Here is a 20127-nt window from a genome sequence, read left to right on the forward strand (position 1 = left end):
GTTGTGAATTGTGTTTTTTATTTTTTGTTATGACGACTTCTTCTTCAACGGAGAGGTTTGGACAGGATGGTGACGATTCTAGAAGGGTTCGTGCTAGATTTCTTCCGGACAAGATGTTGGGAAGGAAGTTGGGTTCACGTCGTTTTATGGATTCTGCCGAAACTCTGTGTCCCTTTCCAGATGGAGTTCGAGTTCCAAAAGTCCAGCAGTGCTTTGCAAATCCTTCGTTAATGGATACAGTATCTTCTCTTGCAAATGTTTTGGACACCGATATTTTATGTACTTCAAAATCTTTTGCCGGCCTTAATTTTACGGAGTTGTATGATTTTAATGGTTTGCATAGCAGTCATGTAACTGATTTGCCTATCTACCTCGAGAGCGGTAGACCAGCCGGTAGTGTTTGTTATTGGACAGTAACTTACTTGTTAAGTGACGGTGAAAGAGTTGGCATTTCAAAGGTTATGGCTCCACGAGGAAAAAGTCCGTACAGTTTTGAGACTATTGTTGATACTATTAAAGAAAATGCGGGTTTATTAAACTTTGTTTTGCGGTACATCATGTACCTTGACAGGGATTTTAAATCCTACGCTCTACTGACTCCACAGAATGCTCATAATTGCACAGATTGTTTTCATGTCGTGGTGGATTCACACTTGGGAGGGAGTTTAGAATCTGGTGAGACGCACCTTAAAGGGAGTTTGAAAGGGAGCTATTCATCACACAATAGTGAAACGGAAAAAAATATGAATGAATCTCCAGGAAAAGCAACAAATCTACTATTTCGAACGCCTATTATGCCTTTTCACGTGGCACGTCAAGTGGGTGTAACTGATTCAAAGTTAGAGAGTCTTTCACTGGAGAAAGAAAGAACGTTTCTAGATGAGGAAGCGGCAGAGCGAAAATCCATAATATCTGAGGAGTCTAGTTTTCGCCTGATACTGCAGGCATCAGAAGGTGTGAGATTGTATTGTACGTCAAAAACCAAAGGAGGGAAGTCAAAACCATCAGTGACTGAACATGGTTCAGTTAAAAAAGAAAAAGAAATTGAGATATCAGCCGATGCCCCAGTTACTACAACTAGTAATAATACTGCGAAGAGTAATATTGATAATACTTTCTCTACTTCTAATGATGTTTTGTTTCCTGTTATGGCATCATTTCGTATTGTTCTCGAAGGTGATAAATGGGGTGCCTTACTTACTGATGAGAGGTATCGCCTATGCGAAGCAATGGCGCAAGATGTTTCTTCTTGCCTGGATATTCCACGAGAAAATATTCTCATAGAACGTGGTAATGTAGGTGAACCTCTCTTGATAATAAAGGTAAGACATGATGGTACTCGTACCTATGCCGATCTCCAGAGTAAAGTCATTGCATACGAATTTCCTAACCTTGTTCAGGTGAACGCGGTGGCCCATTGTTCAACAACAACAACAACAACAACAACAACAACAACAACAACAACAACAACAACAACAACTACTACTACTACTACTACTACTGGAAATATGACAAATGATGTACAAAATACCGCTAATAATAATAACATTGGTGATGGAGAAGAGCACAACACTGAAAATGTATGTACTTCCACAGAGTTTACCCCTGCAAATGAGATACAGGATACTTCTGTGATGGAATCTACAAAATTGTTGCCAGTAGCATTTGGCGATAATGAAACAACGTACCTCTCGCTTAAGTTACGTGCAAATGACAATAGTACGAATCATTGATAATGCTTTACGTTATTACCGTTTTTCTTGGCATGTAACAGCGAAAGCTTATCTTTGTAAAAAAGAAAAGAAAGGGGGTAAGTAAAAAAAAAAAAAAAAAAAGAAACAGCAACGGAGGTACCATTTTTATTCCTTGCTATGTCTGTGATAGAGAAGAATCTATATTGATAGATTTATCCCTTTCCTTTCTTCGTTTTTTTCTTTTTTTTTATCCGCTGTTTTTTTTTTCCTCGTCTTTGCGAAGAATAATGCCATGCGTACCAATTGCAGGCATATGTACAGATACATATACTTTGATATATATATATATATATATTCCCCCTCTTTTCTTTCCCCTTTCCCCCCCTTTCCTCCCTTTATATCCTGAAACACCATGGATCTGCCTCCATGGTATTTTTACGGGAAGGATGTTTATTATTGCCACATCACTCCTAGAAATAGATGGGATTAACGTATACCACTCCACTTCTTACAATCTCGTTAGATAATGTAAATTGAGTGTATGTGCGCATCATCCTTTCTGTCCGACATGGCTGCTTTCTTTCTGCCATGGCGTTCTCAAGTATGTGACTTTTAAAAGGAAAAAGGAAATTAATAAATGAACTGGAATTCTTTTTCCTTTATTTGATTCCTTATGATCTGCATTATTTAATGAATCTGTGTATAAATAATAATAAATATTTGTGTTTATTGTGTTTGTCTCTTTCTCTTTTCCTTTATCTGTGATGGGACACAAAAACAAAAAAAAAATAAAAAAAAGGGGGAAGGGAAAGTCGGTTGTGGGAGCAACCACGTTTAAAGGCAGAGAAGACTCTGCCACAGGGGTCCACATTAACGCGTGAAGCCTAAACGTTGGAAGTAACAAAAAACAAAAGAAAAACAAAAAACAGAAAAAAAGAATCAAATTGCTGTAAATGCCACCGAAGGGCTACGCCCGACGGGCCGCCTCCACGGCCGTTAGTGCGGCGAAGCGGGACTTCACGACGACCGGCGCTTTTGGACTCCCCGGCGGCGATGACGCGGTGGCGCTGCCCGTCCAACTGCAGCAGCTCCAGCAGCGGCGGGAGGCCCTGGAGGCGCACCTCGAGGCAGTCGACCTGCGGGTGTATGAGTTGGAGAGTGTCTATCTGCGGCAGTACGTGGAGTTGGGCGGCTGTCTCTTCGACGGCTTTGGACTCGAGCGGCAGCAGCAGCAGCAGTGGAACTCCCCAAATACCTCCACAAGTCCTATTGCTACTACTACGACTATGAATGCTGCTACTGTTAATACTACTGGTATTGCGATTAATAATAACAATAATAACAACAACAGTGCGGGGGTGCAGGCGTATCGTGCGAGGCTGCGGGGATTCACGCCGAATGATCGTGTCTTCACGGCATCATCTGTTGGGGCGCTTGGGGCAGTGGAGCGACTCAAAACACTTGCCGCTGTAGGAGGCAAACGTAAACGAATGCGTGGGGATGCATAAGAACAACAATATTATTATTATTATTATTATTATTATGATTGATGATGATGATTGGTGAAAGGGAGGAAACTGAACCGTTGTGTTTGTGTATTTGTACATATTTGGTTATCGTTGTTGAATCTTTTTAGTTATTTTTTTTTCTGTTTTTTTTTTCTTTTTGACCTCTGGTGGGAAGAATAATGGATGTATTTCTTTTGCTTTTTTTTCTTTCTTTCCTATTGTTTCTCTTTTTTCACCTTAAGAGGAATCATCACACATTGGAACGGGTGACTCTGATAAAAGAGTGACAAAAAAAAAGAAAGAAAAAAAGAAAAATAGCAAAATAAAACAACCAGGTGATTGCTATTTGCTTTTCGTTTTTTCTTTCTTTACAGTTATTGTTGTCGTTCTTGTTTTGTGTGTGTGTTTTTTTTCCAGGTGAGAGCAAAAGAAGGAAAGTAACAGAAGTCAGACGGGCATACATATTAACAAAAAAAATAAGAAGTAAGAATTCTTCCCAAACACTCGTATAATATATATATATATATATATATATATATATATATAGTGGGAAATTACTACCAAAAAAGAATAAAATAAAAAGAAAAGAAAACAAACAAAACAAAATAAGAAAAACATTAAACAGTGATAGCCGCCGTTAGTGTGATAAAATGACGTCACAACTTGCATCCCAACTAAAACAGCTGCAGCAGCGGCCTGTAGGAGAAAAACGTCTAACACAGTCTTTTTTGTTTGACACCACTGATGCACGCAGTTTCTCGCGAGAACAGATTCACCAACTCGCTGTTCATGGTTTACAGACACTTATTGCAATTGATAACCGTCTCCATCCATTTCTTGATGAGTTATTTCATCCACACAAAACTCGTACAGAACGAAAACTACTTAGCACAGAGGAGAATCAAGCTCTTGATATGACCATGGAACGTTTTCTAACCTTGTTAAGTCCTCATATGTTTCTTACGGCTGCACACCAGGTCTTTGAATACCTTGTTCGGGTACATGAGGTTCATATATACAATGTGACAGCAGTACTACGAACATTTCTTCCATATCATGATCATAGTCTCTTTGTACGAGCTGTAATGTTATTGGATTTGCGTGATACTGGATTTTCTTTTCTTTCAAAAAATCAAGAATATGGAGCTCCGCTTCTTCGTGAACATTTGGTACTGGCATGTGCAGAGAGCCGAAAAGTTTTACGGTTAGTCTGCCTCACACTTGCTATGTCCGTCCGTATGAAAGTGCATAACAATGCGGCAAACGCACTTTTCACTGGTGTAGCTGTACAATTGGCATCCCATCCTGATGCGGAAACTATTTGGCGTGTGTTATTACCGTTTCTTGTGGAGTTTCTAGGCGGTGCCGCTTCTGGTGCAGAAAAGGGTGAACTATTACAACAACATCAACAACAGGAATCACATCTCCTAGAGGATACACATGGTGGAGATACACAAGTGCAATTATCCAGTCGTGAGGTTGTGTGTAGTGCTCTCGTTGTATTGGCGGCATGGAGTAATGAGGTGCAATTGACTGTACCAACACTCGCAACGGTGATGAAGCCAACCATAGCTTTCTTAACTAGATCTTCATCATACACAACCTTCAATGCTTCTTCTACTTCTATTTCTTCTTTTAATGCTTCTGCTACCGTGTCAACGAGTGACTTACTTGGCGTTATTGACTTACTCTTTTATACTCAACGTTCTGTGGTAACGCAGGTGACATTTGGTCCACAAATTCAAATGCTATTAGCACTGTCGTGGAAACAGTGGTCTCCGTGGATTGCAGCCACCGCAGAGGAAACAGTCTCCGCTGGTGCAGGCATGTACAATTCTCTCATATCTGTTTTACTGCGTCACTGTTTACAACGATTACGAGTTGCCCACTCATTGGACTCTGTGGCTCCAGATGTGCTGGGCTTTGTACAGTGTGCTGTTGAAAACCTTCCACTTTCCGATACGTTGGTAACAGAGGTAATTCAAACCCTAATGACATGTCACGCGCGCTTCGCAGTTGCGAACCCACACGACAACGAAGACGGCAACAACAATAAGAAAAAGAAGAAGAGCAAGAAAACTAGCAATGAGGAAGAAGAAGAAGAAGGAACATTAGAGAGAAGGGCATCTGATGATAATGAGTTGAATAAGAATGAAAATGAAGGGGGGAGTTTCTTGACTACATGGATGAGAGCGCTAGAACGACGCTTTGCCCATATCTTTGATGCTACTTTATCACAATTACTTAATGATGTTTCTACACAGTCTACAGCTGCCGCTTTTGTGGCTCAGCATCTTAGTGGGACACGGTATGAACTGTTAGAGGTTTGTGGTACTTCTGGAAAGGTTGAGCGTTTGCCTCTTTTTTCGTGTTTGTTACATCCTTTACCAGAAGTTCGCTTGCTTGCTGCACGAGAATTGCAAACAATGACGGTGCAACAACTTATGACATCTTCTTCAAAACCTCATGGTTCTTCTACGGCAGGTAATTCCATGTTGGATTTACTAGAACACGTTATGCAGTATGAACAGTCCAACAAGGTTGGTAAACAGTTCTTACATACTTCTGTATCAGCTATGGAAAAGCTATTGTCATTGATAAGAGGTGAAGAGGATAAAGAAAGTGATGATAGGGTTGAGCAACAAATTATACTTTCTCATCTTCGTAGTATGCTTCGTTCACTTTGGATGATGATTACACAACAGGATGCTGATTTGAAGAAGGAGTTCCTTCACGTTGTACTTAAACCACTTCTTTTATACGTTGAAAAACATATTTCATCTTCTTCAGTTAATAAGAAAAATGAAAAGAAGAAGCAATCCTCATTGAATATGAGTAACGATACGGATAGTTCTTACAGTGAAGTACGGGGTTTGTTACTGTACTATTTAACGCTCTTGTATTTAGATAGTACAGATCGGCAAACGAGAGACCAACTGGATCAAAGTACTCTTGATGAGGAAAGTAACAAGAAAAGATATGATCAGCTTCGTGAGTTAATAACAGAATTAGAGCAACAGTTACTTTCTGTTGTGCCAGATATGAACCGGACTACCACTTTTTTTAACCCTGCATCGGGAGAGGAAGAGGAAAAGGAAAAAAACGCCAGTGAGGATAAAACAGAAAGCAGCGATGATGAAGAGGCAGCCATACATGGAGACAAAAATAAAAAGGTTAAAAGAGGATCTACTCTTCGGGGTACTAGTGAATACAAGAAAAGTGGAAAAGGAGAAGGCAGTGAAGGATATCTCTCTGTTTTTGAATCTATTCCACTCTTGTTATTTCTCCGTGGTGAGGCTTCTGCGCGTTTGAACGCAACATTAGCGCAGTTGGCAAGTAACACCTCAGGAGACTTTCTCTCACGTGAATCAAGAGTAGTTATGCTGGAATGCTGTTTAGCATGTGCCTCACGTCTCAGCACAGCTAGTGTATCTGAAATGGATGGGGTGATTCGTCTGCTATTACGCTTCTTCCTTGGTGAAAACAATACTACTACTACTACTACTACTACTAATATTACTGCTAATATTACTACTACTATGGAGACGGGTTATTTAGGGAGTTTGCAGGAATCGCAGCGTGCGGCATTACGTGGGGCGGCGGTAAAAGTTGGTCGTGGTGCAAAGAACAGTTTGGCCGCGCCTTATGTGCCGCAGGATGAATTAACGGCAGCTGTTGGCTGGACCGTGCGCCGGGGTGTGGAGATGCGACTAACGAGTAGTTCTCATCATTACGACAATAGTAATAGTAGTAATAATGATAACGATGATGAGGATTGGACGGGATTGGTGCGTGTGGGGCGGTTGTTAGGGCTTCTCAGTACTCCACTGCCTGCAGTTGCGGTGAATCCCGCACGACTCTCACCCGTTTATTTACGGTTACTTGAACGTTGTTATGATTTGGAGGAAAATGGGAATGAGAGTTCCACCCCTGCTGCTGCTGTTGTTGATAAGGAGGCTAACAAGACTAATGATGATAATGATAAGAATAATAACAATGGATATGCTGGTGTTGATAATGTGGAGGGACGCTTTCCAGTAGATTGGTTTAATCTCGTCTTTACAGCAGTGTTCCGCACAGTGGATAATAATAATAATAATAATAATAATAGTAGTAGAAAGAAGAATGAGACAACAGTGGAAACACAGATGTTTTCACTCTCAGCATTAAGTCTCACATTACTCACTCCGCTTGCGGCACCAACAAGTCGTCGGGAGCGTGTTTTGCAGGAATTACAGAGTATCATTCTTACTGCTACGACAAAAGGTGAGCGAACTTCTTCTTCATCATCTAATAGTACTACTGTTTGTATTGCACAGAAGGTAATTGAGTCTGCTATACTGAAGGGGCGTATTTCTGCTACTACACTTAATGCCATTGTTGAGGCTATGGCACGAGAGGAGTCCCGTGGTAATATTACACAGAGTGCTGCTGAATTACTTTGTCGTATGATGGCGAATGATAATATTAATACAAAGATTGAACCAGCTATGCCATTCTCTGTTTCATGCCGTGTATTGGAGTATTTCTTTCCTATTCGCAATAATAACAATAATAGTAATAAGAACAATCGCAAGAATCGGGCGGCATCATGCCATATTTCCATTAATATTCTTTTACCAATATTAAAGGATATCCTTGTAACTGGCGGTAGTGGTGGTAAACATGCAGGAATATCTGTAAGTTCTGCTGCTTCTAACTTTCTACACGCTGTCTGTCTGCGTACAGAACTCCAAAACACATTAGATGATAATCAAAAAGAAGAAAAAGCAAAAGAAGAACAAGCTGTATTGCAATTATTTTTGGAACTCCTACGTTATCCATTTCTTCGTGTTACTGGAAGTCGCGTACGTCCTGTGTACCGTCACGCACTTCGGGCATTCGCCATCGCATTAAGTCATGGACTTGAGGGAGAGCAAACAAATTCTGTAGTGTTTATTCCAAATAACAATAAGAATACCTCATCCACGCGTGCTAGTAGTGGCGAATCCAAAACTGCTGTCTTTATAGCCCACATAACAGAATCCCTTTCTCATGTGATGTTTGATAACAGTACATGTTTGAATCGTCTAGGCGCGGATGCCGCCCAGTTCCTATTAGGCACAATTGGTGGTTATCACCGTCTTTTTCTCCCATGGCTCACACGATTATTAAAAGAGGATCATCCAGATATTTCGATTGTGGCAGATGTAGTGGAAGTACTGGCCACTCCTTCAATGGTAGAAACAACAACAACAACAACAACAACAGGAATAACATCAGCAGATGCATGGGAACCACCATCGTGGTGTGCACTACACTCCCCAATGACGTTTACAGATGTACAGACTCTGTTACAACTATGCGGTAAGGTGTTTGAGACCCAACAGACAGGGAGGCATAATAATAATAATAATAATAATAATAATAATAATAATAATAATAATAATAATAATAATAATAATAATAATAATAATAATAATAATAATAATAATAATAATAATAATAATAATAATAATAATAATAATAATAATAATAATAATAATAATAATAATAGTAATAAGAATAGTAGTAATAAGAATAATAATAAAAAGAAGAATTCGAATCAACAAGATGGCAAAGAACATCAATCACAGGCATTATGGCCAAGGAATGCAAATGCCCTATCTGCATTACGACTGTTGTGTAGTCTCGTTGCCCTTTCTCCATCTGTACGTATTGATGATGATGATGAGACCGAGTCACTTTTCGCCCTTATTAATGGTTTACTAGAATCATTCCCACTCACTGCATTACTGCCACTTCTTACAGAGTCGGATGAGAATGATGATAATATGGATGCTAATAATATATTACCATTTAATCGCTGGGGAATGATGTATGTACGTTGTGTGGTGGATCTCTGCATCTCCTCTCCACATGCATTAAATGAGGGACAATTACTTGGTGCCTCCCGTATTGCTCGTGTGCTTGTGAAACAAACTGTAATGTTAATGGCTGCACTTCTCATCCCAGATGGCTCAGCAGAGAAAAGTAGTAATACTAGTAGTAGTGAGGAAGCATCGGAATCTACATTTTCTCGTCATCGCATTGATACGATTGCCAGTTTACTACATATTGTATCTCCGCTTTTTACACCAACTGTTCCTGGTTCGGTTTCAGCATCTGCTTCTGCTACTGCTGCTCCTAGTTTTGCCGCATTACACATCCCTGTTGTAGCACTTTTGATTCGTTTGGAATCTATTGATTTTTCATTGATGCAAAACCGTTATGAAAGTGCTATGGATGTGTGCAGTAGTTTATTGGCTAGTTTTGATATACACACACAACTCTCTTGTCTTGCTCAGATGATGCAGCTCCTTATTGATCCACAACAGCAGCTATCTGCTCCAGCTGCACAGAATCAAAGAGAAGAGGATGAGGAAGATAATAACATTGTTAGACTTTTCCGTAAACTGGTAAAACCCAATCAGGTGATTAATAGACAAGAAACTATTTTACATCTTATAAATATGACAGTGAAGTCAGAGGCATTCTTGGGTGGATTCTTAGAATTACAGCACCATAGCCACACATCACGCGCTTCACAATCCAAGCAAGAAGAAGTAAATGATAATGAGAATGAGGCAGATGAACATGCGGGATCTACAGAAATAGAAAAAGGTGCAAAAACAGATGATGCATGTATGGCACTATTGGTTTCTTCTGTAGAGCTCTTTGCCCACTACGCTGAACTTAATGCAATTACAGTAAATGATGCCCCAAAAACAACAACAATAAAGAAGAAGAATAACGAAGAAAAAGAAAAGGAAGAATTACCAGAGTTTGGTGAAAACAAGGCTTTTGTGATGCTTTTGGAACTTCTTGCTGGTAATACATTAGCCTGTGTACTTGCTGGTATTAATGAACCAACATTTATATCATGTCTACGACGTCTTCTTACCGATTCACGTATACCATTACAACGAAAGGGACTGGAAGTACTGCTGGATCGCCTCCATCATGCACTACCAACGGTGGAACACACACTCACAGATGCGGAGTTGGAGCGACACCGACAGGAATTGCGTGATCCAAAGCGTAAACTCACACTTATGGATCTTGTGCGGGTAAAGGCACGTCCATTAGTGACTAAACGTTCCTTTGCACTTTTTCCACACCTCAGTGCACTGCTGCATGCATTATTTAAGACAAGTACTACAACAAAAACAAAAATAACAGAACCAAGTAGTATGGTGAATACGGCAATAGAAATGCTTCCTCTTACCGTGAGTTGTATGGAAGAACTTGTGCGCATCGTTAGCAGTGGTGGAAGTTTACAAGCAGAGAAAACATTGTTAAATGTACATCGATTCAATCGTGTTACGGAGGCTATGCTTTCAAAGTTGTTTGGAAATAAAGCCCGCGTTCAAGAGGTTCATCGCTGGGTGGAAGATATTTTAAACCTTCTTCCACGACTTCTTCACTGTGATGCAATTTCCGTAAAAACGGGAGGAACTAATACAACTGGATCATCATCAGTACAGGAGGGAATTTTAGTAACGGCGGCTGGATTATTAACAGCACTTGGAACTATCAGTCAAGTGATGGGAACAGCATTTACAACGCCACATAGTAATGATATTCTACAAGTAGTGACATCAGCTGCAGTGTTTGCCGTATCTGGTGTTCCAGCTATTGTATCACGTAGCGAAGTTGGTTCACTACTTCGTCAGGCATCACTTAGTTGTTTACTGCGTGTCTTTCCATCATGTTGGCTTATGTGTCAACCACACCTTACACGTATTATATTTGCCACCACACATCTTAACAATGTAGATGATACTGAAACAAATTACCGTAGTGAGGAGACTATGGCCATGTTGGAAGCTGTATTGGAACCACAATTGTTTATTGAGGCATGTACAGAGTGTTTACGTGGAGTCTCAACTACTGTTGTTAGTTCTACAGACTCTACGAAGGTTATGCGTATTCGTGTGGAAACACATTCCTTTGCATTATTCTACAATAGTGTGAAACGTCGTGTACAGGGACTTAAACGAGAGGAATTACAACATCTTCATATTCTTGTTAGTGGGACAACTCCACAGGATAATTTTTGGCTTGCTTCATTTCAGGCACTCGCTACCGCCCCATCACTTCCCTCACGTGATATTGTACAACCCGTATTGGAGGCATATACAGTCTTCTTTCTTAAATTTAAATCAAAACATTGTACACGATATTTATCTACTGTGGCAGAATGGGCATTTGGTGGAGATGCTGAAAGTCTTTTAAAGAGTGTACAGAAACAACAACAACAGCTACAAGAAGAAGAAGAAGATGAATCGGATGATGACGATAATAATAATAATAATAATAATAATAATAATAATAATAATAATAATAATAATAATAATAATAATAACAATAAGAAGGAAAGGAATGGTGTACATGAAATGCACAAGCGTAATGATGCCTTATCAGTGACTCGCACAACTCTTCACCGCTGGTTACTCTTCTATGCATTATGTAATTATCTCTTGGAGAAACTTGGATCTATTCTTGATTTTGGTTTCCCTGTTATACTTCCCTATGTGGTTAGTACCCTCACCGCCTACTGTTCATCTACACAACATACAATGAAACAAGCTGCCAGTCTTATTTCCCGTACATTAGAAGGCGCGTTGGATGTTATTCGCCGTATTGCCGTTTCCCAAACCCCCGCCGCTAATCACGATTACAGTATTCCCATTGAGAATTATCTCGCCACTCCAACTGTCTTTACGGCTATTATGCCGGCGTTGGTGCGACAACTCACAAATGTCGTTTACCTCGCCGATGGCACCCACGACTATAATTTCCGTGTGGAGAGTTTTGTCATTCCCGCCATTCGCGCCTTCTTCCACGCACTTTCCCCTGCCATTGGCACCGCCCCGTCGCAGCAGCAGCAGAGCAAAACACAGCAGGAATTACTGCGGGCGCTGCGGCACACGAGTCGATTTGTGCGGGCGGCGGTGTTGCGATGCCTCGACGGGATTTACGCCGACGGCGGCGACGAGTTGGCGGCCCGACTGATGGCGGAGATGCTGCCGGCCGCCGTGGAGGCCACAGAGGACAGGGAAGGGGCAGTGGTGGAGCAGGCACGGCGATTGTGTTTGAATCTCTCCGCTATTACAGGGCAGGATGTACTCTACGCCATGAGTGCGTAATATATATATATATATATATATATATATATATATATATAAAAGAGATGGTAATGGTAATGGTGTGTATATGCGTATGTGTGTATGCGTTTGACTGTCTGATTGTCTGTGTTTGTAATCGATACGTGTAATTAAAAAAAAAGAAAAAAACAGGGGCTGCTTTAAACTCTCTCTGAGGAAAAAGAGAAATAAGCAAGAATACCATCAACAAGAACAACAACAACGAGGAATAAGTAATAATAATACGTATAATTCATACGAAAGAAAGAAGAAGACGTAATAAAGGAGAAGATAGCCAATGGGCTAAAGAAAAGGGAAGCTACAACACGAGACCTAAAAAAAAAAGAAAACGTGTGTTGTTCTTCTTTTCTATGTGTGTGTGTTTGAATCTCTGGTATAAATGACATACATTGATTATAACTCCTCTGGAGAGTAGACGTGGGAAAAAAAAGAGAGGAATACAAAGTCTCCATATTCTTTGCGTGTTTTCTATACTACTATGACTACGATTACTACTAAATAATAATAAATCATAATAAATTATTACTTTTTCTGTTCATTTTTTTTTTCTTTCTTCTTCCTCTGTTGTGTGGCTGTAGGCATCAGCAACAGAAAATTACGATCTTGTTTTTCGGTCTATACCACTGTAAGTAGATTCCATTGTATATTCATACCCTTTTCCCTTTTCTTTTTTTGACTTCCTTCTTTCATTATCAATAAGGACTTTATATATATATTTATATATATATTGTTATTAGTACACTCTGTTGGTGTGCAATAATTCACTATTACAGAACATTTAAACCCTATTTCTATTCCACCACGTATTGCTCTTGGTGTTACTGTTAAAGTAATATGAACCCAGCACCTTTACAGTTATATCGCTATACATTTCCAACCCCGATTGGGGATTTTATTATTCTCATTGACGATGACGGGGCCGTACGATTGAGTAATTGGACCGATTGTGAAGAACACGCCGTGAAGCGATTGCGACAGGCGTATCGACCGCAAGAAATTGTGATTGTTGAAGCTGGGAATAAAACAGAGGGAATAATAACAACAGCAAGTAATGAGAGAGCAGATAACATTATAACTACTAGTAATAATAATAATAATGATAATAATAATAATAATGTTCGTTCCTACGCCGTACGACAATTAAAACTTTACTTTGACTATCCCCCATGTTTAGATAAGGATACAAATAAGAGTCCATGCCATAACACCCATCCATTTCATCATACACGTCAGGAAACATTACAGAAATTACTTGAAACAGTTCCCATACAATACGCCCCAACCACACCGTTTGTGCAAAGTGTATGGACCGCTCTTCGTGAAGTACACTGTGGTACAATTACAACATATGGCACACTCGCTAAACGTTGTCAACGTGCAAATGCCAGTCGTGCGGTTGGGTACGCAATGCGGGCAAATCACATATGTGTGTTATTACCATGCCATCGTGTGATTGGCGCCTCACAGGCGTTAACGGGATTTGGTTCTGGGCTCTGGCGTAAAGTGTGGTTATTGCGGCATGAGGGGGCAGCAGAAGTGCGTGAAGCGTCGGTAAAGCGAAAAAGAGATTTCTTGTTGTAATTGTTGTAAAGGGGCGCTCATGTATATATATATTCCTTTTTGTTTTTCCACTATTTGCTTGTTTGTTTTTATTCATTCATTGATTGGTTGATTGATTTTCTTCTTTATAGTTATGGATAGGGTAATTTGGGATGTGAGCGGTTTGTGGTTCTTTTGCGTTTTTTTTTTCCTTTGGTATTTTCTTTTATTCTCTCTCTTTCTATATATATCTGATGATAATGAGAGAGATGGTGATTTTTTTTGTTCTTTTATTATTGTTGTTATTTTTCTTTCTCTTCTTCTTTAGCACCCCTTAAGGCGATCACATAGAACAGTACAAATATATATATATATATATATATATATATATATAATCTGTGTTAGTACTACTATTAGTACGGGCGGTTAATACCGTTAGAGAAGTAGAGAAATCATACAATACAGTACAATACAATACACCAACACAATAAGTACGTAAGAAATAAATAAATAAATAAAGAAATCAAATACATATAATGGACACAAACACAAACAACAGCAGTCATAACAATAACAACGACAGGGAAATAAATACCAAAACAACAACAGCCACCCCACCACCAGTAACAGTATTACAGTTATCATCATCATCCACAGGAATAGAAAGAAAAGAAGTATTAAAAGAACCACAAACACCAATACAAACAGTTAAACAACAAGAAGAAGAAGAAAAAGAAAAAGGGAATGGACACAAAAGACGGCGGGCGGCTGGTATTATTACACTGCAATGCCCGTATTGTCCCCGCACTATAACAGGAAATCCAAGTAAGAGTATTCACACAAACTACAAGCGGCATCTTCTCACACACACAAAGGAACGGCCGTACAAGTGTGAGTTTTGCCTCGCACAGTTCACAACGAGTACAAACAGAAGACGACACATACTGCGATTGCATAAAGAAATGACAGCACTATTGGCAAATCCTCCTTCTTCTTTTAATAATAATAATAATAATAATAATAATAATAATAATAATAATAATAATAATAATAATAATAATAATAATAATATGGGGTGTACAGAGAAGGATCAACCAAACCAGCAAGAAAGAGATGGTTTTAATAATACTATATTAACATGCCGTTTCTGTGAAAAGGAGTTCACATGCAAAGGATCACGCACACTGCATGAGCGTCACTGTCCATCACGACCAAAACCCGCACGAATTATCCCGGCAAATCCACGAAACTCCATTATTAATACTACTACTAATTCTATTAATAATAATAATAATAATAATAATAATAATAATAATAATAATAATAATAATAATAATAATAATAATAATAATAATAATAATAATAATAATAATAATAATAATAATAATAATAATAATAATAATAATAATGAGGAAGGAGAGGGGGAGGCGCCTGGGGATACGTTCCTGTTATGTCCGAACTGCGAACAGGAACTCTCCGACCGTGCACAACTGCGACGACACTTGAGGTGTTTCTGCCCATTTCGCGAGGATGCCTTTGCCTCTCCACACTTATCATACAGTAATAGTAATAAGAATAGTAATAAGAATAATAGTTGTTTAGGGACTTCACGTACACAAACACGGCGGAGTCGACGTATTTTATCCCGACGACAACAGGCGATATCAGACGATCAGCGGCGGTGGGTACGCAGACGGTGTGAAACCAGCGAAGAAGAAGAATTAGAACGATGGACAACACAACAGGATAATACTAATACTACTAATAATACTACTACTACTACTACTACTAATTATACTAATTGTAATAGTAATAATAATATTACTGGTATGACTCCTCTTGAGCTTCCCACTACCACAACCACCTGTAATACTACGAATCGTAATAGCGACAATGATAGTATGAATAGTAATATCAATAATAAAAGAACCACCACCACAACCACAACAACAACAACAAGAGGAGATGGATTAAGTACATTTAATCATAATAAGAAGATATTCTCTTCAACAACAACAACAGCAGCAGCAGTAGTACCGTTAAATAAAGAAAGAATAATGACTTGTACTTCTAACGGTATTCCCAAGTGGGGTCTTAGTACTATTACGACTAATACGAGTACGACGACTGTTATTTGTCCATATGGAGATTGTATGTCCACATTCTCATCCCGTACACGTTGGTTAGCGCACGTTGCACGGCGTCATCCTAAAGAACTTTTACAGGCGACGAAAGTTTCTTCTACACCTGCGTAATTGCTGTTTATATACTAAATAGATCCTCTGATAGATTTACACATCTCTTTCTTTCTATTTTATTCTTGTACGTATATGCGTTGTATAGTAATGTCATACATACAGTATATATATATATATATATATATATATATATATATGGCTGTATATTTGTATTCTGTGCGTTAGTGTGTACATTTTTATTTTATTTTTCTCCATTCATTCATTCATTCATTTTATTTTATTGCACTTTATTGTTGTGTCAAAATAATCGAATAATATATATACATATATTTCTATATGGAGAGAGAAAGAAGCAAATGAGTAGCAGTGATTGTAATTAATTAATTAATAATAATTAATAATAATAATAATAATAATAATAATAATAATAATAATAATAATAATAATAATAATAATAATAATAATAATAATAATAATAATAATAATAATAATAATAATAATAATAATAATAATAATATCGATGATGATGATGATGGATTACAGTAATAATATATATCTATATATGATATTTGCCTCTTTCCCCTCCAAGTTTATTATTTCAAATTGTGTTTAATAACGCCGTATTTTTTTCACATCTTTAATGTTATTATTTGAATCTCTACTGTTCTTAAAACAGAAAAAAATAATACTTTTCGTTCTTCTTCGTTTTTCTTTTTTTCTCTTTTCTATCATTATTACTAAATATTTTTCTTGAATAAAAAGAGGAAGAGGAAATAACACAGAAAAAGAAGAAGAGTCGAAAAACAACAAAAACAACAAAAACAACAAAAACAAAACAAAGAAACGTACAAATACAAAATAAAGTATATACTTTTCAACATTTTTCCTGTTCACAATTCATTCTTATATTATATATATATATATATATCTTTTGGTTCTTTTAAAGCCTTACATTAGCCAGCAATCCATCTGCTTTTTGTTTCTAGGCATCTTTTCTCCTACATTAACGAAGGTTTGATTTTATCTATCTATCTATCAGTGGTGAAAGAGTGTGTGTGTGTGTGTGTGAATAAAAGAAAAAAAGGGCAGATAAGAAAAAATACTAATAACGGAGTGAAAACAATATATATATATATATATATGTATATGTCCTCTCCACTCCGCATAGTCCCCTCGAAAGACTCCCGCACTGAACTCTTAGCATGGTTGAATGACTTATTACCCCTCACCGCCGCTAACGGATCCACACTTCCACGATTACACAAAGTGGAACAATGCGGCAATGGCGTCCCATACGTTGTTTTACTTCCATCGATGCTGCAACTTCCACATGGGCCATTAATTACACGGGCAAAAGTACCCGCCAAACACGATTTCGAGTCGGCAGCGAATTTAAAACTCATCACAGACGCCCTGCAGAAGAATGGCATTCCCCGCCCAGATGTATTAACGGAGGAAACGGATAAACTGATTAAAGGCGCTTATCAGGCAAATCTGCAGTTATTGCAGTGGTTTCGTGGACTTTATGATGGACTCGCCGCCCACTCTAGACTTCCCCAACAACAACAACAACAACAACAACAACAACAACAACAACAACAACAACAACAACAACAACAACAACAACAACAACAACAAAGATTAGAAAAAGAAGTTGAATCGCAATATGAAGATGATGATGAAAGTGGAGAGGCGTGGAATGTATCGGGATTCGATACCTCCTCACAGCAGAATGCCGTAAACGGGGGAGAAGTACGATCCAATTATCATAATCATAATAACCATAATCATATTACTACTACTACTAATACTACGCCTAGTGTTGGAAAGGGTCCTTCTCTCGTTTCCCCATCCGCCTCTATGGATCCCACTAACAATACAAATACCAATACAAATACAAATAATGCTATTATCCTCCACACTCATGGAGGTACAAATGAGAGAGGCACACCATCATCATCATCCACCCCAGCAGCGCCATTGTTAGGCTCCACTCGCACAAACTCCGCACGACCAACAACAACAACAACAAATTCAGTTTCTGCAAATAAAGTTTCTAACAGTTTGCCGGGATCGGCCTCATCGCGGGCGGTGCGAACATCAACGGGTGAACTCACATCTTCACGTAAACCCGCCGCTTCTTCTGCTGCTGCCGCACGATCGCCGATGCAGCGCGGCGGCTCCACCCGTCGTCGTTCATCTCCATCCAGGACAGCAATAGGAATAACAACAATAACAACAACAGGAGGGGGAACAAGAGCAATAACAACAACTACAAATACAAATACAAATACACCAACAATGGCATCGAGAGCAGGTGGAATGACGGGACAACAACAACAACAATCGAGTGTGCGAGCTTCACGGAGTCCTTTACGTGTGGGTGGTGGAGCTCCATCGGGGAGTGCACGACTGGCGACATCCTTAATGCGATCGCAGAATGTTACAGTGAATACAACAGCAAGTAGGAATACCAATCACAATAACACTAACAATAGTAATAGTAATATTAATCATAAGATTCGTATTAATAGTAGCAGTATGAATGGAGGAGTATCACAGCGGGAACCCGCCGATACGACGTTAACAGATCGCACGAGTGGAAGTGGACGAAATGGCCATCACACAAACACCGTAGAACCCGCGCCTGTTATCAGTGTTATTACGACACGCCGGGAAGGCACCAACTCCCGTCCTGTGCTTTGTAACCGTAGCACCGGCAGCAATACTATGAATATGAATAATAATAATAATAATAATAATAATAATAATAATAATAATAATAATAATAATAATAATAATAATAATAATAATAATAGTGCGAGAGAGGCGGAGAGGGACCCGGCGATTACGGTGGAGATGTTCACAAATGTGGAGAATGAGCGGCAGTTTTATTATGATAAACTGCGTCGAGTGGAGTTATTGCTATTGCCAATAGTGGAGAGGGCGGAAAGTAATGGTGATGCGAGAAGTTTGGCATCTTCCCTGTTAGATATCCTCTACGCCGCACATTAGAGATGAGAGGCCGAGAGTATTAACGATGTAATTGTTTTTTCTTTTTTTTTTCTGTTCTCTCTCTCTCTGTGTTCATGCATGTACGGTATTGTTTATGTACGTCTAAGTGCATAGGAGCAGGAGTGTAGAAAGACAACAAACAAACAAACAAACAAACAAACAAAAACGGCAAAAATCAGAAAAAAAAGAATGATCGGGAAAAGGAAAGGAAAAAGAGTGTGTATACATAAATACCGTAGTATATATATATAGACAATAATAAGAGTGAAAATGTTTTTTTTTCTTGGAATTAAATGGGAAAATTGAAAAGAAGAAAATTTCTTTTTTTCTTTCCGATGCAAACTCACACATATGACCAAAAAACAAAAAACAAACAAACAAACAACAATGGAGGAAACAGAAGGGAGGATGAAATGAATAATAAAAAGGAAAAAGTGAAATATGGTTCTTCTTATCTTTGCTACTGTATGGGAAAAAGAAAGAGGCGAAATTGACAGAAATGGAAATAGTGAAATGGACTGCTGATGTAAGGAAAAAGGTTAATAGTGTTATCATTGATGATAATGAGAACAATTTACATGTGTGGATATTATTTGCATCTATGTATGGGTATGTATGTGTTTGTGTTTGTTTCTTACTTTCTTGCTTTCTTACTTTTTTTTCCTTTTTTTTTTCTTTTTTTTCTTTTTTTTATATTGATTTCCTTCGGTTATACATTTAATATATTGATCTGTTTATATTCCCTCCTTTCTTCCTTTTTCTCTATCCGCCTCCCTGCCGCCTTATACGTTGGTAGTCTCTATAAGTCTATATATATATATAACATGTATGCATATTATCTTTACTTCAAGTGAATTTAATTGCTATTTATTTCTATATCTATAACCATTTCTATCTGTACTGTCTATCTATCTCTCCATCTATTTATCTATCTATCAATATCTGTACTTCTTTTCTTTTCTCTCTTATTTTCTTCTTCTCTCAT

The 20127-nt window shown here is 38.5% G+C and overlaps 6 protein-coding genes across 6 annotated transcripts; all 6 read left to right on the forward strand.

The window, feature by feature from the left end:
* Positions 1 to 29: 29 nt before the first annotated feature.
* Positions 30 to 1733, forward strand: LSM04_008378 (uncharacterized protein; the record flags this gene model as incomplete). Its single annotated transcript, XM_067333242.1, has 1 exon — positions 30 to 1733. The coding sequence occupies one exon, from the start codon at positions 30 to 32 to the stop codon at positions 1731 to 1733; it is 1704 nt and encodes a 567-aa protein (XP_067186157.1).
* A 914-nt stretch (positions 1734 to 2647) lies between these two features.
* On the forward strand, positions 2648 to 3202 carry LSM04_003809 (Chromatin modification-related protein Eaf6; the record flags this gene model as incomplete). Its single annotated transcript, XM_067333243.1, has 1 exon — positions 2648 to 3202. The coding sequence occupies one exon, from the start codon at positions 2648 to 2650 to the stop codon at positions 3200 to 3202; it is 555 nt and encodes a 184-aa protein (XP_067186073.1).
* A 650-nt stretch (positions 3203 to 3852) lies between these two features.
* LSM04_003451 (uncharacterized protein) lies at positions 3853 to 12372 on the forward strand (the record flags this gene model as incomplete). Its single annotated transcript, XM_067333244.1, has 2 exons — positions 3853 to 8553; positions 8818 to 12372. The coding sequence occupies 2 exons, from the start codon at positions 3853 to 3855 to the stop codon at positions 12370 to 12372; spliced, it is 8256 nt and encodes a 2751-aa protein (XP_067186068.1).
* An 852-nt stretch (positions 12373 to 13224) lies between these two features.
* Positions 13225 to 13971, forward strand: LSM04_004050 (Methylated-DNA-[protein]-cysteine S-methyltransferase; the record flags this gene model as incomplete). The annotated part of the gene is made up of 1 exon (XM_067333245.1): positions 13225 to 13971. The coding sequence occupies one exon, from the start codon at positions 13225 to 13227 to the stop codon at positions 13969 to 13971; it is 747 nt and encodes a 248-aa protein (XP_067186076.1).
* Positions 13972 to 14465: 494 nt separating this feature from the next.
* On the forward strand, positions 14466 to 16184 carry LSM04_005846 (uncharacterized protein; the record flags this gene model as incomplete). Its single annotated transcript, XM_067333246.1, has 1 exon — positions 14466 to 16184. One exon carries the CDS (start codon positions 14466 to 14468, stop codon positions 16182 to 16184), a length of 1719 nt encoding a protein of 572 aa, XP_067186110.1.
* A 1089-nt stretch (positions 16185 to 17273) lies between these two features.
* Positions 17274 to 19142, forward strand: LSM04_008369 (Secretin; the record flags this gene model as incomplete). The annotated part of the gene is made up of 1 exon (XM_067333247.1): positions 17274 to 19142. The coding sequence occupies one exon, from the start codon at positions 17274 to 17276 to the stop codon at positions 19140 to 19142; it is 1869 nt and encodes a 622-aa protein (XP_067186155.1).
* Between the last annotated feature and the right edge of the window lie 985 nt (positions 19143 to 20127).

This window comes from Trypanosoma melophagium (genome assembly GCF_022059095.1).
Source record: "Trypanosoma melophagium isolate St. Kilda chromosome Unknown ctg8segment0, whole genome shotgun sequence".
NCBI classification, from domain to species: domain Eukaryota; phylum Euglenozoa; class Kinetoplastea; order Trypanosomatida; family Trypanosomatidae; genus Trypanosoma; species Trypanosoma melophagium.